The sequence below is a fragment of the Neoarius graeffei genome, chromosome 20 (assembly GCF_027579695.1).
Source record: "Neoarius graeffei isolate fNeoGra1 chromosome 20, fNeoGra1.pri, whole genome shotgun sequence".
Taxonomy (NCBI): Eukaryota; Metazoa; Chordata; class Actinopteri; order Siluriformes; family Ariidae; genus Neoarius; species Neoarius graeffei.
The window spans coordinates 12726385-12744961 of NC_083588.1; the positions used below are offsets into that span (position 1 = coordinate 12726385).

An 18577-nucleotide genomic window follows, 5' to 3' on the forward strand; every position below is an offset into this window, starting at 1 on the left:
GTTATCTATGTTTATTTTTGTAATATCTCACCAAATATCAGGACATTCTGTGACTGGGAAGTCATTTAATTTGAGGGGCTTCCCGAACAAATAATGTGCATGAAATCTCTCGCTTTGCGCAGTCAAGCAGACAGAGGAAGTCCATGTGCGCATGCACAGGTTTACCTTTTGGCATTGTCTTCTTCTTCTTTTGTTTTTTTTGGCAGCTCGCATCCAGTGACTGCCATCTACAGGTTTACTTTGACCGTGCACTGACAGTTACATCATTCTGTCACTAAACGAACAGCTGATCACACCGAGGTGCTCGCTGACCACCGATATTTATTAGTTTGGTCCTCCGTTTCCTTTCCTGCGCAACATAACGTCTTTTCTTCTAGCTTTCCGTTATTGTAGTCGGTCTTCCACGTTTCATTCACGTCCTCCATTTTCCTTTCCTGTTTCAAAATTGTATCCCACAATGCTTTGCACGAAAGGGGAAAGCTCACCACGTGATGCATGACGTAGTATCTTGTATTGCGTCACGGTGAAGCAAGACACAATACCCAAGAATTTCGGGCCACATGGCCCGAAATTCATTCATTGTTCTTTTAAAAATAATAATACAATTGGAAGCCTGTGCTTCGAATTCAGCAGCTTTCGGTCCACAAAACAAAAATAATTGGGTGTCAGGGAAAATTCTTTTAATGACCTACACTCGAAAAATCTGAAAGGCAGTCTACCTTTAATCAATGATGATGAAGTCAATCTTTTGGTATGTCATGGTTAGCCATGTTTCTGTATGTTTTTCAGGAGTCGCTTCAGAACTATGCTTTCTTGGTCTTTCTCTTCGTTTGTGTCTTCACCTCCATCTACATCATCATCGTCCTCCCCGAGACCAAGAACAAAACCTTTATGGAGATCAGTCAGACTTTTGCCAAGATCAATAACGTCCCCCTGAGTGTGGAAGAAGAGATGCAGGATGTTCCGAAAAACTGATGCATTCGACCTGAATGTTGAAATTGTTAACGCTAAATATACAAACAGGAATAATGAAGATAATAGTGTGGTGTAATCAGAGAGCCTGCACACTCATCAGCTTCCCCTAATGATTCAAAAGTGGATAAGACCTCAATCATATAACAGTTCACTTGCATGTTCAGCAATACAAGTTTGGTTATATCAAGGTGCAGAAATAAATTCTTTACTTGAAGATGCACGAATGTTAATTTTAGTTTTCATCATGCTTACAGTGGTGCTAAGTTCATTTGGATAAATGAACATAAACTGGTTGTAAATTTAAGCTAAATCTATTGACATCTCTTTATATTCATTAAATTTAGGTCATGTTGTAGTTCTCGGAGAAAAGCCTTGAAGGCAGCTATGATTGACATTTAATTTACAATTGCAGCTACCACGATCCACAACTGTTTTTTTTTTCACATTATTATTATTCAATGAAAAAAATTTAACAATTAACTTTTTATTTGACATCCCTCGATCTCAATTTATATTACATTAAACATCCAGTTTGCCACTATTTGTAAGATTTGTTCAGTGAAATGATACAAAAATATAATTGATGCCTTAAATTTGTACATTTTTAAATGTTTATAATAATTGCTGCTATGACATACGGTAATAGGTTTAAATAAATATTTAAATATTTATATTGTTAAACAATATTTTGAAAAAGCATTGACATGGAACATCAAATCGTTGCTGAATTGTTTAATATATTATAGTAATTTTTTATTGTTTAAAGAAAGAATAGTTTCACAAATGTACAATGTATTGTAGTATGTTCTAATTCAGGGGACTTCTGTATCTTGTACTGTAACAAAACAAACCTCGCCCGGCAGCACTTATTTTATACCTATATGTTGATAATGGTAATATTTCTCAATCATCAGCTGTCAGGTTATCATCCTATGAAAATCCATGACCTTGAGTTTGACATTTCAAAGTCACTCAAGGTCAAAGGTCATGGTGCCAAATGAAAGCCCATATGGTACTTCTTATAAGTTGATGATGGTAAATATCTATCGACCACCAACCGTTTTCAAGTTACAGCCCTCCTAAAATCCATGACCTTGAGTTTGACTTTTCAAGGTCAAAGCTCATGGTGCCAAATGAAAGGCCATATGCTCGTAATAGTAAATATGTGTCTATCGGCAACCATTTTTGAGTTATAATGGAAAATATATTTTGACAGAAAGGTTGACCTTTCCGGTGACCTTGACCTGATTAAATTTTGGGGGTAATCTACGGACCATTGCCCACCTACCCTGAAAATTTGAAGTCAATCGGTGCAACCGTCTAGACGCTAAATTGTTAATAGACAGACACACACACACACACAAAAAAAAAAAAAAACACTGATTACAATACCTCGCACCACTTACTCCATCACGGGAGAGGTAATAATATTGGTACTATTTACAACCATATGTACCACATTTTTTAAATGTGCTTTGGCAATAAACATAAAAATTGATATCAAAGTAATGCTTTTCTCATTTGTGGAGAAGTTTTTAAAGTCTTAATTTATTCATTTATAAAGCACAAACCAAGAATGTATCATCAAGTAGCAGTGTAGAGATTTATCGTCATACAACAGGATTTAACCAGTTCAATGTTATGTTTTAAAGTTAAATAAAATGCAATGTGTTAAATTTCAATCCTTATAATTCGTGTAGAAGAGACATTAGGCCACATTCTTCATACTGCATGGACACAGTTCTACTTTGTGACTATATAGGACAATGTTATAGAAGCAAGTTATTTATAATCACGCTATCTGTTATCACCCAAATGAGGATGGGTTCCCTTTTGAGTCTGGTTCCTCTCAAGGTTTCTTCCTCATGTCGTCTGAGGGAGTTTTTCCTTGCCACCGTCGCCACAGCCTTGCTCATCAGGGATAAATTAGGGATAAAATTAGCTCATGTTTAAAGTCTTTAATTTTCTGTAAAGCTGCTTTGTAACAATGTCGATCGTTAAAAGCGTGATACAAATAAACTTGACTTGTCTGGAAAATAACAGCATTGCAGTCCAGCTCCAGCAAATCGATACTTCTAGTGATGAAAATATGACCACTGAATATCCAAGGCCATATTTGTCAATGTTTGAGCGTGAAATGTTCACATAGTAAAAGTTTCATGTTTGTTTATAACCTAAAGTGCCAGTCAAAAGTTTGGATACACTGACTCATTCATCAGTTTTTCTATATTTTGACTATTTATGACATTGTAGAACAATACTGGAAACATCAAAACTACAAACCCTATTTCCGGAAAAGGTGGGATGTTTTCTAAAATGCAATAAAAACAAAAATCCATGATAGTTAAATGAAGGTTCACATGAATTAACTCGAGAAAAGTATACAGAAAAGATTTTCAATAGTTTTACTGACCAACTTAATTGTCTCATCTCATCTCATTATCTGTAGCCGCTTTATCCTTCTACAGGGTCGCAGGCAAGCTGGAGCCTATCCCAGCTGACTACGGGCGAAAGGCGGGGTACACCCTGGACAAGTCGCCAGGTCATCACAGGGCTGACACATAGACACAGACAACCATTCACACTCACATTCACACCTACGGTCAATTTAGAGTCACCAGTTAACCTAACCTGCATGTCTTTGGACTGTGGGGGAAACCGGAGCACCCGGAGGAAACCCACGCGGACACGGGGAGAACATGCAAACTCCGCACAGAAAGGCCCTCGCCGGCCCCGGGGCTCGAACCCAGGACCTTCTTGCTGTGAGGCGACAGCGCTAACCACTACACCACCGTGCCACCCCAACTTAATTGTATTTTGCAAAGATAAACAAAGTTAGAATTTGATGCCTGCAAAACACCCCAAAAAAGTTGAGACAGAGGCATTATTAGCATTGTTACGTCACCTTTCCTTTTAATAACACTTTTTAAATCATATGGGATCTGAGGATAATAATTGTTAGTTTTGCAATTGGAATTTTTGTCCATTCTTGCTTGAAACAAGACTTCAGCTGCTCAACAGTCCGTAGTCGCCATTGTCTGATTCTCCTCTTCATGATGCGCCATACATTTTCAATAGGAGACAGATCTGGACTGGCAGCAGGCCAGTCAAGCACACGCACTCTGTGTCTGCAAAGCCACAATGTTGTAGTCCATGCAGAATGAGGCCTGGCATTGTCCTGCTGAAATAAGTATGGACTTCCCAGGAAGAGACGTTGCCTTGATAGCAATATATGTCTCTCTCAAATCCCAATATACGCCTCTGCATCAATGGTACCTTCATACACATGAAACTCACTTATGCTGTGGGCACTAATGCACACCATACCATCACAGATTCTGGCTTTTGGACCCTTCTCTGAGAACAAACTGGATGGTCATGTTCACCTTTTCACGGAGAACTCGACATCTAGTTTTCCCAAAAACAAACTGAAATGTGGAGTCATCTGACCACAGCACATGTTTCCACTGTCTTTCAGTCCATCTGAGATCAGTTTGGGCCCAGAGAAATCAGCAGCGTTTCTGCATACATTTGATGAATGGCTTCCTCCTTGTGTAATATAGTTCCAGGTTGCATTTCTGGATACAGAGGCGGACTGTGTTAAGTGACAACGGTTTTGTGAAGTCCTCCCAAGCCCATGTAGCAATATTTGTCACATCAGCATGACAATTTCTCAGGCAGTGCCACCTGAGGGCTCGAAAGTCACAAACATTCAACAGTGGTTTCCAACCTTGCCCTTTACGCACTGAGATGTCTCCAAATTCCCTAATCTTTTCACAATACTATGTACTGTAGATTTTGAAAGACCTAAATTCTCTGCAATCTTGCACTGAGAAATGTTCTCTTCGAATTGACTGACAATCCTCTCATGAATTTTGGCACAAAGGAATGAACCACAACCCATCCTTGCTTGCAAAGACTGAGCCTTTGGTGCATGCTCCTTTTATACCCAATCATGATACCCTCGGGTGGCACGGTGGTGTAGTGGTTAGCGCTGTCGCCTCACAGCAAGAAGGTCCTGGGTTCGAGCCCCGTGGCCGGCGAGGGCCTTTCTGTGTGGAGTTTGCATGTTCTCCCTGTGTCCGCGTGGGTTTCCTCCGGGTGCTCCGGTTTCCCCTACAGTCCAAAGACATGCCGGTTAGGTTAACTGGTGACTCTAAATTGACCATAGGTGTGAATGGTTGTCTGTGTCTATGTGTCAGCCCTGTGATGACCTGGCAACTTGTCCAGGGTGTACCCCGCCTTTCACCCGTAGTCAGCTGGGATAGGCTCCAGCTTGCCTGCGACCCTGTAGAAGGATAAAGCGGCTAGAGATAATGAGATGAGATGAGATGATACCCTCACCTGTTACCAGTTAACCTGCTTATTGTGGAATCTTCCAAAATGGTGTTATTTGAATATCCTGAAAACTTTTCAGTCTTATTTTGCCTCTGCCCCAACTTTGAGTATGTTGCAGGCATCAAATTCTAACTTCGTTTATATTCACAAAATACAATTAATGCCTCGGTCACAACTGGCTGTACGTGCTCCTACGGCCAGTCTACATGCAAAAAACGCAAGAAACGCACGGAGGGCGCGCGTGTGACGTGCTGATTTTCGAGCCGTAGACTGTGGAATCTTCCAAAATGGTGTTATTTGAATATCCTGAAAACTTTTCAGTCTTATTTTGCCTCTGCCCCAACTTTGAGTATGTTGCAGGCATCAAATTCTAACTTCGTTTATATTCACAAAATACAATTAATGCCTCGGTCACAACCGGCCGTACGTGCTCCTACGGCCAGTCTACGTGCAAAAAACGCAAGAAACGCACGGAGGGTGCGCGTGTGACGTGCTGATTTTCGAGCCGTAGACTGGCCGCAGACCAGCCGCAGAGGTTCTTTGTCATGTCAAACAAACTCTACGGGCGCTTACGTTTTTTTCAGGTTGCAAGACAAACTTACGGCCAACGTGCGTCTTTCTCCATGAACAAAAAAAACGCAGCGATTTGGGAAACGGCAAAAATCGCACGGCCAAAAAATCGTACGTCTGGTTGTGACCTAGGCTTAAGTTGGTCAGGAAAACTATTGAAAACCTTTTCTTTGTACTTTTGCCAATTAAATAAAGGTTCATGTGAATAAACAAATCACAGATTTATGTTTTTATTGCATTTTGCAAAATACCTCAACTTTTCCGGAAATGGTGTTTGTCATTGTGGGAACTGGACTTATACTGCAATCCATTGTACTCAGAACTTTTTCTCGAAAGTAAACACATCTGACATCAAAGAAATATGGTGGTGCACAATCACCAGTAAACAGATTTCCCTTTGCATCATTTAATACTTGTGAAAAAAAAATTTTTTTACTTGATATGAAGCTTTTGTCTCATGAAAAGGTGTTTTAACAGCTTTGTAATTTAGATTTGTAACGCAGTTTCATTTTCAATAAGCAAACATGAGTAGTTCACCTCTCTTGTGTGTTGTTTCTAATCACTATCCATCCATTATCTGTAACCACTTATCCTGTCCAGGGTTGCGGGCAAGCTGGAGCCTATCCCAGCTGACTTTGAGAGAGAGGTGGGGGACACCCTGAACAAGTCGCCAGATCATCGCAGGGCTGACATATGGAGACAAACAACCATTCACACTCACATTCACACCTACGGTCAATTTAGAGCCACCGATTAACCTAACCTGCATGTCTTTGGACTGTGGGGGAAACCGGAGCACCCAGAGGAAACCCATGCAGACAGGGGAAGAACATGCAAACTCCACACAGAAAGGCCCCTGTGCACAAACCCAGAACCTTCTTGCTGTGAGGTCACGGTGCTAACCACTCTACCACCATGCCGCCTACTTTAAAAATCCACGTCACAAATGAATAGCCCAGATATGAAAACTGTCTGTCCTGGGCTTGTGATTTGTCCACTCTTGAACAGGTATTCAGTGTCGCCGCTATTCCACCAGCAATATTTCACAAATATTGATCCATCCTGATGCCCTACGTCTGGCTGGAGTCTCATTGCATCGCTCCTGTGGAGGATGGCCCCATATGGACAGTCGAAAGTCGCACTTGGAAGATGGCTCTGGACACTTACAGGAATAGATTTACGCCTGAGGACGACAGTTGACTTGCTAACTTTAGGACTGCAGTTATCATGAACAGTTTTACACTCAAATTTCCATCAATGAACAGTTTATACCTTCAACAAAATTGCCTATAATGATTTTCCTGGTTACTTTGTGACTACAGAGGACACAATTCTAGAAGTGAGTTATTTTTTATCATGCTGTCTTATCACTCAAATGAGGATGGGTTCCCTTTTGAATCTGGTTCCTCTTGAGGTTTCTTCCTCATTTCGTCTGAGGGACTTTTTCCTTGCCACCGTCACCACAGGCTTGCTCACTGGGGATAAATTAGGGGATAAATTAGGGATAAAATTAGCTCATGTTTCAAGTCTTTAATTTTCTGTCAAGCTGCTTTGCAACAAGGTCTGTTGTTAAAAGCGCAATACAAATAAACTCGACTTGACAAATACACAGCAAAACACATAGGGTAAAGAAAGAACCAATCAACAAACAGACAGGAACTATGACTATATAAAGAAAAGAAAGGGAAGAGTATACAGGGACCGTTACAGGGGATACAGGATGTGCTGGGTCAGCAGAAACAACGCCAGTCTGGAGGCCACATTCTTCTTTTATGGAATCACAAACATCAAGAATGTGATTTGGAATGCAGCCTTTTTGTAGCACATCTGTATAAAGTGTACACATTCATGTTCCCACATTTTCATTTCTCATATTTTTCAGTGGCTATTGTATCTTTCAGCTGGATTGTTGTGCCACCTGCTCCTGCACTCTTGCTGAGCTCTCCTGAGTTATTCTGACGTTGTCATCGCAACCAATTCAGTATGCATCACCATGTGGGCACACACACACACACACAAACAATCTGGAATGTTTTATAATCCGCTCACCTTGTCAGTGCCTCACAGCTGGTTCATTTGGCATCCAAATTTTGTTCGTTCACCCTTATCTGGCTCTCTTTTCAAAGATATGTGCATTTTCTTTTTATGCATTTCCCATCATGCATTTCTCAGGTTGAACTATTTGATTCAGTCAATCTCAAACTGTCGGAAACTAAAACAAATACAACGTCGTGCACTATTTTGGTTGTCTATCATTTTGTCATCTTGTCTGAAAGCACATCACTATCAGGTACCATGACTAGTTTGAGCTTTGAGTGCCATGGCCCACACGCTCCTGTTTCAGGTCAAGTGGATCAATTCATTGACATTCATGTCCAGTTCTCTGGCTGCTGTCTTCATCATCATTTGTCTTTGCCTTCCTCTTGCTTTCTTCTTTTTAATCTTTCCCAAAATTACCAGAAGAGAAACATGAAGAATTCCAGAATTATCGATCAGATGTGGGAAAGGGATGCCTCGGACAGAGCAACATGGCAAAGCATCGTTAAACCTCAGTGCTGCAACTGAAGACAAGCATCAAAGGGAGTATGCGAGGGCTCACGAAACCAGACATTCCATAGCAGCTCAACCAGACTGTTCGTGCCACTGCTGCGGATGACTCTGTCGCTCTAGTGCAAGGCCTCGCGGCCCATCTGCGTTTCTGCGCATCCTAATGAGGCAGTCATCATCACTAGCTATAGACAGCTGCCGACGACAACAGCGGGAGTTTGCTCCCAGTACTGATTTCTGACCAAGTGGAGGCTTTTCGATTCTATATCTAGAGTTTCCTGTAATATTTCAAGTCAGAGTTGAATATTACAGTGGAGAATATCCAGTGCACTCAAGAAATCCCACAACGCACTGCGATAAGTTCATTATCCTTGACTTGAAAGTGATGTCAAAGCAAAATAGAAACCCGGATGTCGGCCATGTTGGTGGATATACAAATACGGGGTCAAGCGACGTTCCATACAAAACACAGTTACACATGCACAACTCTCTTTCTTTTTCCACTGCTTTAAGTGTTCTTTTAGCTGTGCCATAGCTTTGTCCTATATATGGTTGTGGTCACAGCAGTACTCGTGACGGTGGCACGTTCTGATTTTTTGAAATTCTGTCCTTGATTCGGAAAGAGGGCGAGGAAACTCTGAGGCTTAGTACGAAGAGGAGACGAGTATGGCTGAACAACATCGGCAGGGCTGATCTAACAGAGGCGAAAACCAAAACAGCCCGTCTTTGCAGGAATCATTTTAAATCTGTGCGATTCAAACGTTTTCTCGAAAATATCATGGAAGAATTTTATTTCGTGTTGCTAGAATTTTGCTATAAAATGAGCATTCTCTTGTCGTGGTTCACTCAGTCGTTGTTATAATTTTAACACGTGTATGACCATTTCGGCGGCATGGTGGTGTAGTGGTTAGCGCTGTCACTTCACAGCAAGAAGGTCCGGGTTCGAGCCCCGTGGCCGGTGAGGGCCTTTCTGTGTGGAGTTTGCATGTTCTCCCCGTGTCCGTGTGGGTTTCCTCCGGGTGCTCTGGTTTCCCCCACAGTCCAAAGACATGCAGGTTAGGTTAACTGGTGACTCTAAATTGACCGTAGGTGTGAATGTGAGTGTGAATGGTTGTCTGTGTCTATGTGTCAGCCCTGTGATGACCTGGCGACTTGTCCAGGGTGTACCCCACCTTTCGCCCGTAGTCAGCTGGGATAGGCTCCAGCTTGCCTGTGACCCTCTAGAACAGGATAAAGCGGCTAGAGATAATGAGATATGACCATTTCGTGTCTAGGAGCGCCAGCAAAATTATACGATAGAAACAATCCAGACTGGGCACCCGCTCAGAAAATGGGCAATGTTTCCTCCAAGGTCGGACTTGATTCTGCGGCAGCCGAACGACACCAAAGAGCTCAAAGGAGGAGGAAGACAGCTGAATTTGCGGAAGCTGCATGTGGTAGCTCGCCTGTGGAGTTCCAAGACATCCAAGACACCACGGTTGAGAAATGAATACCAGGTCAGCTAATTTTAACTGAAACAAAGTAATTTGATTTCGAAACTTCCATAAATTTAAGATTTCCAAACTGATCTGGGTACTCGATAGTCGGTAGAAGCATCTTATCCTCAAAAAAATCCAACTTTATTTAAATAATATGGATCAAAACCACACATATCTATCTTCTCTTTGTATCGAATCTTTGCTCGACCGTTCAAATCGTGGTAATACTGAGAAAATCCAGCATTGTTTCCAGGCACGCTTTTAGTGGCTGCCATCCTACTTGCTTTGTATATCCACCGTCATGGTGGATGCTCATGATGTAGCACATTTTGATCACGTAGTTGCAAGTCATCTATACAGAATATCCATAATGCACTGTAGCATTTGAATATAGCATGTGATGCTGATGCATTTGAGATGGTGTTTATGTTGACTCTGGAGTAAATAGAGGGTGTGTCATTTAGGACACATCTACAGTGGATTGATGATGGTGAATCATTTGTAATTAGTGCACTGTGTCGTGTGCATATTTCTACGTACAATACGAGCAATAGCGTTCAGGATTATTCCTCATTATGATTTCTCATTTCCTCTTGTGCAGCTGTGTATGAGTCAGGTGAAGTGTGTGTTTCAGACTGCCAAGTTTTTATCCGTCAGTGAACAGCACATTTTCATTATTGGGGACAAAATGTCCTCTATGTGTGTGACACTAATGATTTCTGGTGCTCTATAGGTGTCCTCGCTGAGACAGTGGTGCGTGTAAGTAGAAGTGACAGCGCAGAGAGTATGTGGTGTACTCTGATAAAGCTTTGCTCTCTCTCTCTCTCTCTCTCTCTCTCATAGTTCAGGTCAGGATAACTTCTGGTATGAAATACCACAGATCTGTTGCCACAAAAATCAGGTACAATATGGTTGTGGTTGTTCAACCATCAAAGACAAAATTAATATTAACTATAAAGGGGGGAAAAATCATCCATCCATCCATTATCCATAACTGCTTATCCTGTGCAGGGTTGCGGGCAAGCTGGAGCCTATCGCAGCTGGTTATGAGTGAAAGGCGGGGTACACCCTGGACAAGTCGCCAAATCATTGCAGGGCTGACACATAGGCCCTGTCCACATGGCAACGGATTCAGGTGAATCTGATAAAATTGTTTATCGTTTCGGCCTGGCGTCCACATGGCACCGGCGTTTTGGGTGCCCCAAAACGAAATCTTTTAAGAACGGGTTCCAGAGTGAAAAAATCTGGCAACAGAGCCGTTGCGAAGTCATCTGGATGAGTAGAACAGATTTGTTTACAATGATGTCACAACCACATGTGCTTCACGCCGGGTAGAAGTGTAACGAACTCGATGCGAGTTGTCAACAAATCCTATAACTTGGTTCATGAAACGCGCTTACAAAATATTTTCACTGTGAATATTTATTGTGTAATGGTGCAAAGTGAGAGAGAGAGAGAGAGAGAGAGAGAGAGAGAGAGAATAGCCCTTAGGGCAGAGTCAATCCCGCCAGCAAAAATAGGGAAAAAAACAGAGCGATCTCACCTCTTCAGATGTTTATTCCGGACCATTAAAGAATTCTGGAGGATATCAGAATGTTGGCGTACCGGCTTCCATCTACCCCGTTCATTCCTCTTTCCACGTCTCCATTCAAAAAACGAGCATGTGATTTAAAGGGACTATATCCATAGGATAGGGAGTGAGAAAGTGTGTGCGTGTGACAGTGACAGGGATAGTCACTGTGCGCATGCGCAGTTATGCACATGCGTCTACTTCTATTGTTCTGGTGTCTCCGATGGGACCGTCTTACAGCGCACGTAGAGGCACGGGCGCAGATAGAGGGGGGGACGGGGGGGATTCATCCCACCCAGATTTAAATTCACCTCGTTCGGTCCCCCCCACTTATAGGGAGGAAAAAACGTCTATGCTGTCTTTCTTTGCATAAGGCAAACCTCACGGAAAAATCAAAAGACTAATTACCATTCGGTTTATTGAGGTGCACAGCAGTACATACATAGTTGCAACTGCGCAGACTGCACAGGTTGCGAGCTCGAGCTTGGTTGCTATGGTTACCCACAACAAGTTTGACAGGCATATCAGGAACAGCTCCTCCTAGTTCAGGACCCCAACACGGCATGATGAAGGGTGCCAAAAGGCAGAAAACGATTGCATCGTTTTTTCAAAAAAAAAAACGACTGTAAGTAAACTGTGCCTTACTTTATCATATCACCTTGCAATTTTTTGATAGTCTGTTCAAAGTAATGTCGTAGTGAAAGTAAAATCGTACGGAGTAGAGATGCCTTTCTGGTAGCCTCCTTCTTTCGGTGGTAGCCTGTAGATACAGTGCTCAGAAGGCAGTTTTAATGTTTAATCTGGCGTTCCCTGCCATAATTTCAGCGAGCATATTGTTTCATAAGGAAACTTTGCGAAGAGTTGTTGACTGACTGCCGCTCACGCAACAAACAGGCATAGTTAGAAAGTCAGGATGCACTGGTTTACACTTTACACACACACACGTAGCCCAGCCTCTCGCTATGTTTAACAGTTGGAATTTAGCGGTTTTAAAACTAGTTTTGCAGTTTTGCAATTTCTGTGCGTGATGATAATGTGTAAACTTTGGATTTCCATAGGCTATGTTAAAATGTTATCATTGTCCTGGCCTGCAGGTAGTTCCTGGTGATGGCAGTGAGGGAGGTGAAATAACATGTATACACACTACCGTTCAAAAGTTTGGGGTCACCCAGACAATTTTGTGTTTTCCATGAAAAGTCACACTTTTATTTACCACCATAAGTTGTAAAATGAATAGAAAATATAGTCAAGACATTTTTCTGGCCATTTTGAGCATTTAATCGACCCCACAAATGTGATGCTCCAGAAACTCAATCTGCTCAAAGGAAGGTCCGTTTTATAGCTTCTCTAAAGAGCTAAACTGTTTTCAGCTGTGCTAACATGATTGTACAAGGGTTTTCTAATCATCCATTAGCCTTCTGAGGCAATGAGCAAACACATTGTACCATTAGAACACTGGAGTGAGAGTTGCTGGAAATGGGCCTCTATACACCTATGGAGATATTGCACCAAAAACCAGACATTTGCAGCTAGAATAGTCATTTACCACATTAGCAATGTATAGAGTGTATTTCTGATTAGTTTAAAGTGATCTTCATTGAAAAGAACAGTGCTTTTCTTTCAAAAATAAGGAAATCTCAAAGTGACCCCAAACTTTTGAATGGTAGTGTATATATATTATATATATATATATATATATATATATATATATATATATATATATATATATATATATACACACACACACACACACACACACAACACATATATATACAAAATGGAATCATTTGCTGACAGCTCATTCCCCCCCAGTTCAAAAATCCTATCTGCGCCCCTGCGTAGAGGTGTGGCATGTGTATTGCATCGTTTTCAGCAAGCGTTGCATTGCCATATGAACCTGATATTTTACTGATCCGTTGCCCATGTGGACGCGATATTTAAAAAAAAAATCTCGTTGCCGTTGTCGTGTGGATGTAGCCATAGGCTACGTTTACATTAGACCATATCTGTCTCGTTTTCTTCGCAGATGCACTGTCCGTTTACATTAAACCGCCTGGAAACGCCGGGAAACGGGAATCCGCCAGCGTCCACGTATTCAATCCAGATCGTGTCAGCTCCGGTGCTGTGTAAACATTCAGAATACGCGGATACGCTGTGCTGAGCTCTAGCTGGCATCTCATTGGACAACATCACTGTGACATCCACCTTCCTGATTCGCTGGCATTGGTCATGTGACGCGACTGCTGAAAAACGGCGCGGACTTCCGCCTTGTATCACCTTTCATTAAAGAGTATAAAAGTATGAAAATACTGCAAATACTGATGCAAATACTGCCCATTGTGTAGTTATGATTGTCTTTAGGCTTGCCATCCTTCCACTTGCAAGTGGTAAGTGATATGCGCTGGGATCACACACACAGCGGCTCAGTCCCGAATCACAGCTTGTTCACTTCACTCGCGCGCTCTGTGAGCTGCACAAGGCCGGAGTGCGCACCCTCCAGAGGGCACTCGCTGTTCATGGCGGAGTGATTTGGAGCGCAGGATGCCTGCGGAGCCGAGCGTATCCGTGTATTGGTATTGCTGTGTGCACACAAATCGTGTATTGGTGTTGCTGTGTGCACACTAATCGTTTTAAAAACGTTAATCTGATGATCCGCTGATACGGTCTAATGTAAACATGGGCATAGAGACAAACAACCATTCAGACTCACATTCACACCTACGGTCAATTTAGAGTAACCAATTAACCTAACTTGCATGTGAAAAAGAAGCTTTTATTGGTCACATGCACACTCAAGCACAGTGAAATTTGTCCTCTGCAGTTAACCCATCTGAAGCAGTGAACACACACATGCGCACGCACGCATACACACACACACACAACCACAAGTGAAAAATGAGCACACATACATACCCAGAGCAGTCGGCAGCTACCGTATGCTACAGCACCCAGGGAGCAGTTGGGGGTTAGGTACCTTGCTCAAGGGCACTTCAGCCCAAAGCCACCCCATGTTGACCTAACTGCATGTTTTTTGAACTGTGGGGGAAACCGGAGCATCTGGAGGAAACTCACGCAGACAAGGGGAGAACATGCAAACTCCACACAGACAGGCCCCTGTCGGCCACTGGGCTCAAACCCAGAACCTTCTTGCTGTGAGGCAACAGTGATAACCACTACACCATCGTGCTGCCCCCATTATTATTATATTGACATACTACTGTAATTAGGTTTATTGGGATTTTTAACTATTATCTGGAATTAACCATCTTCCACTTTTCAGTATTCACACACATTCTTGTCCTTCTATCTTTGTGGGGACTCATTAACATGATGCATTCCCTCGCCCCTTACACTAACCTTAATGATCATAAATGCCTAACCCCAACGCTTACCCTCATCTTAACCTTAACCTGATTCTAACCTCATCTCATCTCATTATCTCTAGCCGCTTTATCCTGTTCTACAGGGTCGCAGGCAAGTTGGAGCCTATCCCAGCTGACTACGGGCGAAAGGCGGGATACACCCTGGACAAGTCGCCAGGTCATCACAGGGCTGACACATAGACACAGACAACCATTCACACTCACATTCACACCTACGGTCAATTTAGAGTCACCAGTTAACCTAACCTACATGTCTTTGGACTGTGGGGGAAACCGGAGCACCCAGAGGAAACCCACGCGGACATGGGGAGAACATGCAAACTCCGCACAGAAAGGCCCTCGCCAGCCACGGGGCTCGAACTCGGCCCTTCTTGCTGTGAGGCGACAGCGCTAACCACTACACCAACATGCCACCCCTGATTCTAACCTGAACCCAAAAACTAAGTCTTCACCCTAAAACGATCCTTTGAAGAAGTGAGGACCAGCCAAAATGTCCTCAAAAATGTTCTAACTCGGTTGGTTAATAAATAAATAAATAAATAAATAAATAAAGTGTTCTGGTCCTCGGTCTGTAGCAAGTACACACACACACACACACACACACACACACTCCTAGCACTTGATAAGACTGTTTCAGCATCTGCATCATTAGGATAACAACAGCTGCTCTAATTTTATTTCTGGAATTTATTCCCTTGTTAAAAAGCCTATTATTGTTCAGCCCTCGTTAGAACTCATTACATAGCTATCAGTCAAACTGAGCAAAAGCAATTTCTCAATTTAATTTCAGATCAATATGAAATGAATTTTATTATAATGACATTTTACCAGGTGTATTCCATTTTATTATACAGGCAGATAATAAGGTAATTGTAATATACTAAAGGTGTGTGTGTGTTTTCAGCCCTTTGTGAGGGCAAAATGTCAAAGTAATAACAGGAATACATGACAATATGGTGATTGGAAAGATATTTAGTTGATCATCACAAAAATGGTCCTTTGTTAAACCAGTCCAACATGGTTACTGAGATTAAGGTTAGAGTAGTAGTGTGTGTTGGGGGAATTTGGGGTGGGGGTATGTTAGTGAGAATCAAATGTCCTGACAAGAATAGGACTATCTGAGAGTTTTGACATTCAGTGCGTTTACATGCACATCCAAATCGAGCTACTGTCGGTAATCGAGCAAAGGGTCCCAGCAGGGGTGCCAGAGAAATCCAATCCTACATGCACAAGTGAAATCGGGCTATTGTGCAAGGTGCATTGTGCACCCGAGCCACACGTGGCGCTACACGCACCATCGTGTTGGTACACTTCCGGTTGTCGTCATGAAGAAGAGCTATACTGTTGCCAGATAATGCTGACGTATTCCAGCCCAAAACATGTTCAAATCCGCCAAAAAGCACTTAAAACCCCAATCTGGCAACATTGGCAGTTCCGTGTTCAAGCTGTTAGGCTTGCTCTAACAGACTGTATGGCTACAAACTGTCCTGTGCAGACCACTGTTTTGTAAGACAACTTATTTTGCACAATTGTATATTTTTCTAAAGTCCATTTTTTGCTTACAAAAAAATATATTTTTTTTTTGCTTACAATTTAACTTATGTCTTAATAAACACAAAAAGTTCAATTGTTTTGTTTTTATTGACATTCTTCAGATGTTGGACATCTATACACACACACACACACACACACACAATACAGTGACTTGTTTATGTACACAATATGCAACAGCTGTACAGATGTATTTGGTGATACAGTAAGTGAGCTAAATTTTAACAGTGCAAACAATGCCACAAAAAGAAAAAGATTCATGCCGTTGTCATGCCGACCGAGGCTGTTGTGTTTCCCGCTTGTGGTCTCGTCACTCGTCACTTCCGGAAGGGGCAGTGCTGAAGTAAGTAGCTCGAATACGTAGCTCAATAGGGTATACATGCACTAAGTAGCTCGGCAGAAATCACATAATCTAGGTCGTGTAGCTCGATTCCGAGAAATCAAGTTCGGTTCAATTTCAGCCGAATTAAGGTGTATACATGGCATTTTGAACTTCGATTTCAGTCGAGCAACGGCAGAAATTCGATTTTCTCTATGTGCATGTAAACGCACTGACTGTAGGGACATCTAGCTGGTCTCCATGAGGAACACCCCCCCCCCCGAAACTGCAGCTTTTATTTGAAAAATGTTTCGTTCTTGAGGTTATGGTTCGGTTTGGGTGTGGGTATAGCATTAATTAGCTGCATAAATTATTGTCTGAGGACAGTGCTCACAAGGATAATAGAAGTTAAACTATAGCCAGTCTCATGATTCCACAATAAGGTGCTGTTTTTGTGGCTACCGCCTCATAGAAGCGAACCGAGGCAGTAGCCACTTTGTCATCATCTTGTAAGAATGTAAGAATAGTGAAACTTCATAACCAATCAGCACTTATCCTGATCAAGTTCGATTACCTGTTCTACTTCTTGATAAACTTTGGAACCAATCAGAACCAAAAACAAAATAAGAGAAACCTCGGTATAACTTCGTAGTATCGGAAGATAATCAGCAGATGAAAAAATAAACAAAATTCACTTCGTGGTTCGCCAAGGCTACTGATTCAATCTCAAGTAAGTGGTGTTTATTTGAAGAAAATGTACCTTTTGCATACATGTCAACCTATACGGAATGTCCGTATTTTATACGGATTTGATTCAATAAACGTAGCATACAGGCGTACAAATAAAGTTATACGGATTCTTTAAAAAAACTTCAATATTTATTTAGAGCTATAATCAATTCCCACGATGACAAAAGCGCGCATAACATTTACAAACGTACTGTACACCACAGAAAGCACAAACAGCCAGTAAAGAGTCTTATGAAATCGCACGTTATCTTGTGGTAGCGAGACTTCATTCCACTTTTGATCATGCGCACACCGCATTGCAAGAATCCCGCCAACCGGGAAGTAACATTTTGTTTGAAACGCGTATTTCCACCTGAGCGACTTTCACTAGCGACTGAAAAGATTCTGAATGGGCACTCCGGCAAGATCAACACAGACACTTGCTGTGACGTGCAGCCTAGTGAGGTATTGGTGCAGACTGCTAAAAAAGCTGTCATGGAGTACAATTCAGAACATTAGAGTGACACTTTGTGTTTTTGTCGAACATTGGAGCTTTGTATTCATTCTGAAGGTTTATTGTTATTAATATTGAATAAAAAGTAACTTGGATATATCATTGTTAATTATCATTCAAATTTTAGGTAAATTATTTTAATTTGCATCTTATACGGATTTTATAAGGGAAATACGGATTTTGGAGGTTGGTTATACAGGTTTGATTGACCAAAGGTTGACATGTATGCTTTTGATTATCACAGCTTTTGTTTGGTCCTTCTGAAAGGTCAAATGTAAGTTTTTTTTGTTTGTTTGTTTGTTTGTTTGTTTGTTTGTTTGTTTTTAGCTTTTTGGCAGATGGGTGGTTGATGTGATGTGTGATTTTAGTGTAACATAGTGTAAATACTTACTAAAATGTGTTTTCCTTCCAAAAATCATAAGTAAATGAAGAAAATTACAGCATTTTATGTTGTAAATTTACTTTTGGATGAAAAAATATTTTTTGTTCATGTTTATTTTAAGGTTGTTATGCCAAATGTCCTGCGGTGTGACTGTAACACGAATGAGACATGAAATATAAACAGCTATAAAATAAACCAGCAACATTTGGAATAATTCATAA

At 41.7% G+C, this 18577-nt stretch overlaps 1 protein-coding gene across 4 annotated transcripts in view; it reads left to right on the forward strand.

Annotated features, from left to right (window-relative positions):
• The window catches only part of slc2a9l2 (solute carrier family 2 member 9, like 2), a 216148-nt gene extending 213628 nt beyond the window's left edge, over positions 1-2520 (forward strand). For 3 of the 4 annotated variants that reach the window (XM_060901255.1, XM_060901253.1, XM_060901256.1), the window contains one exon: positions 790-2519. In XM_060901255.1, the coding sequence (XP_060757238.1) occupies positions 790-975 (186 nt within the window). In that variant the 3' untranslated portion in view covers positions 976-2519. Of the gene's footprint in view, positions 1-789 lie in introns of all 4 variants that reach the window. The other variant, XM_060901254.1, reaches the window with a different exon arrangement.
• The last annotated feature ends 16057 nt before the right edge of the window (positions 2521-18577 follow it).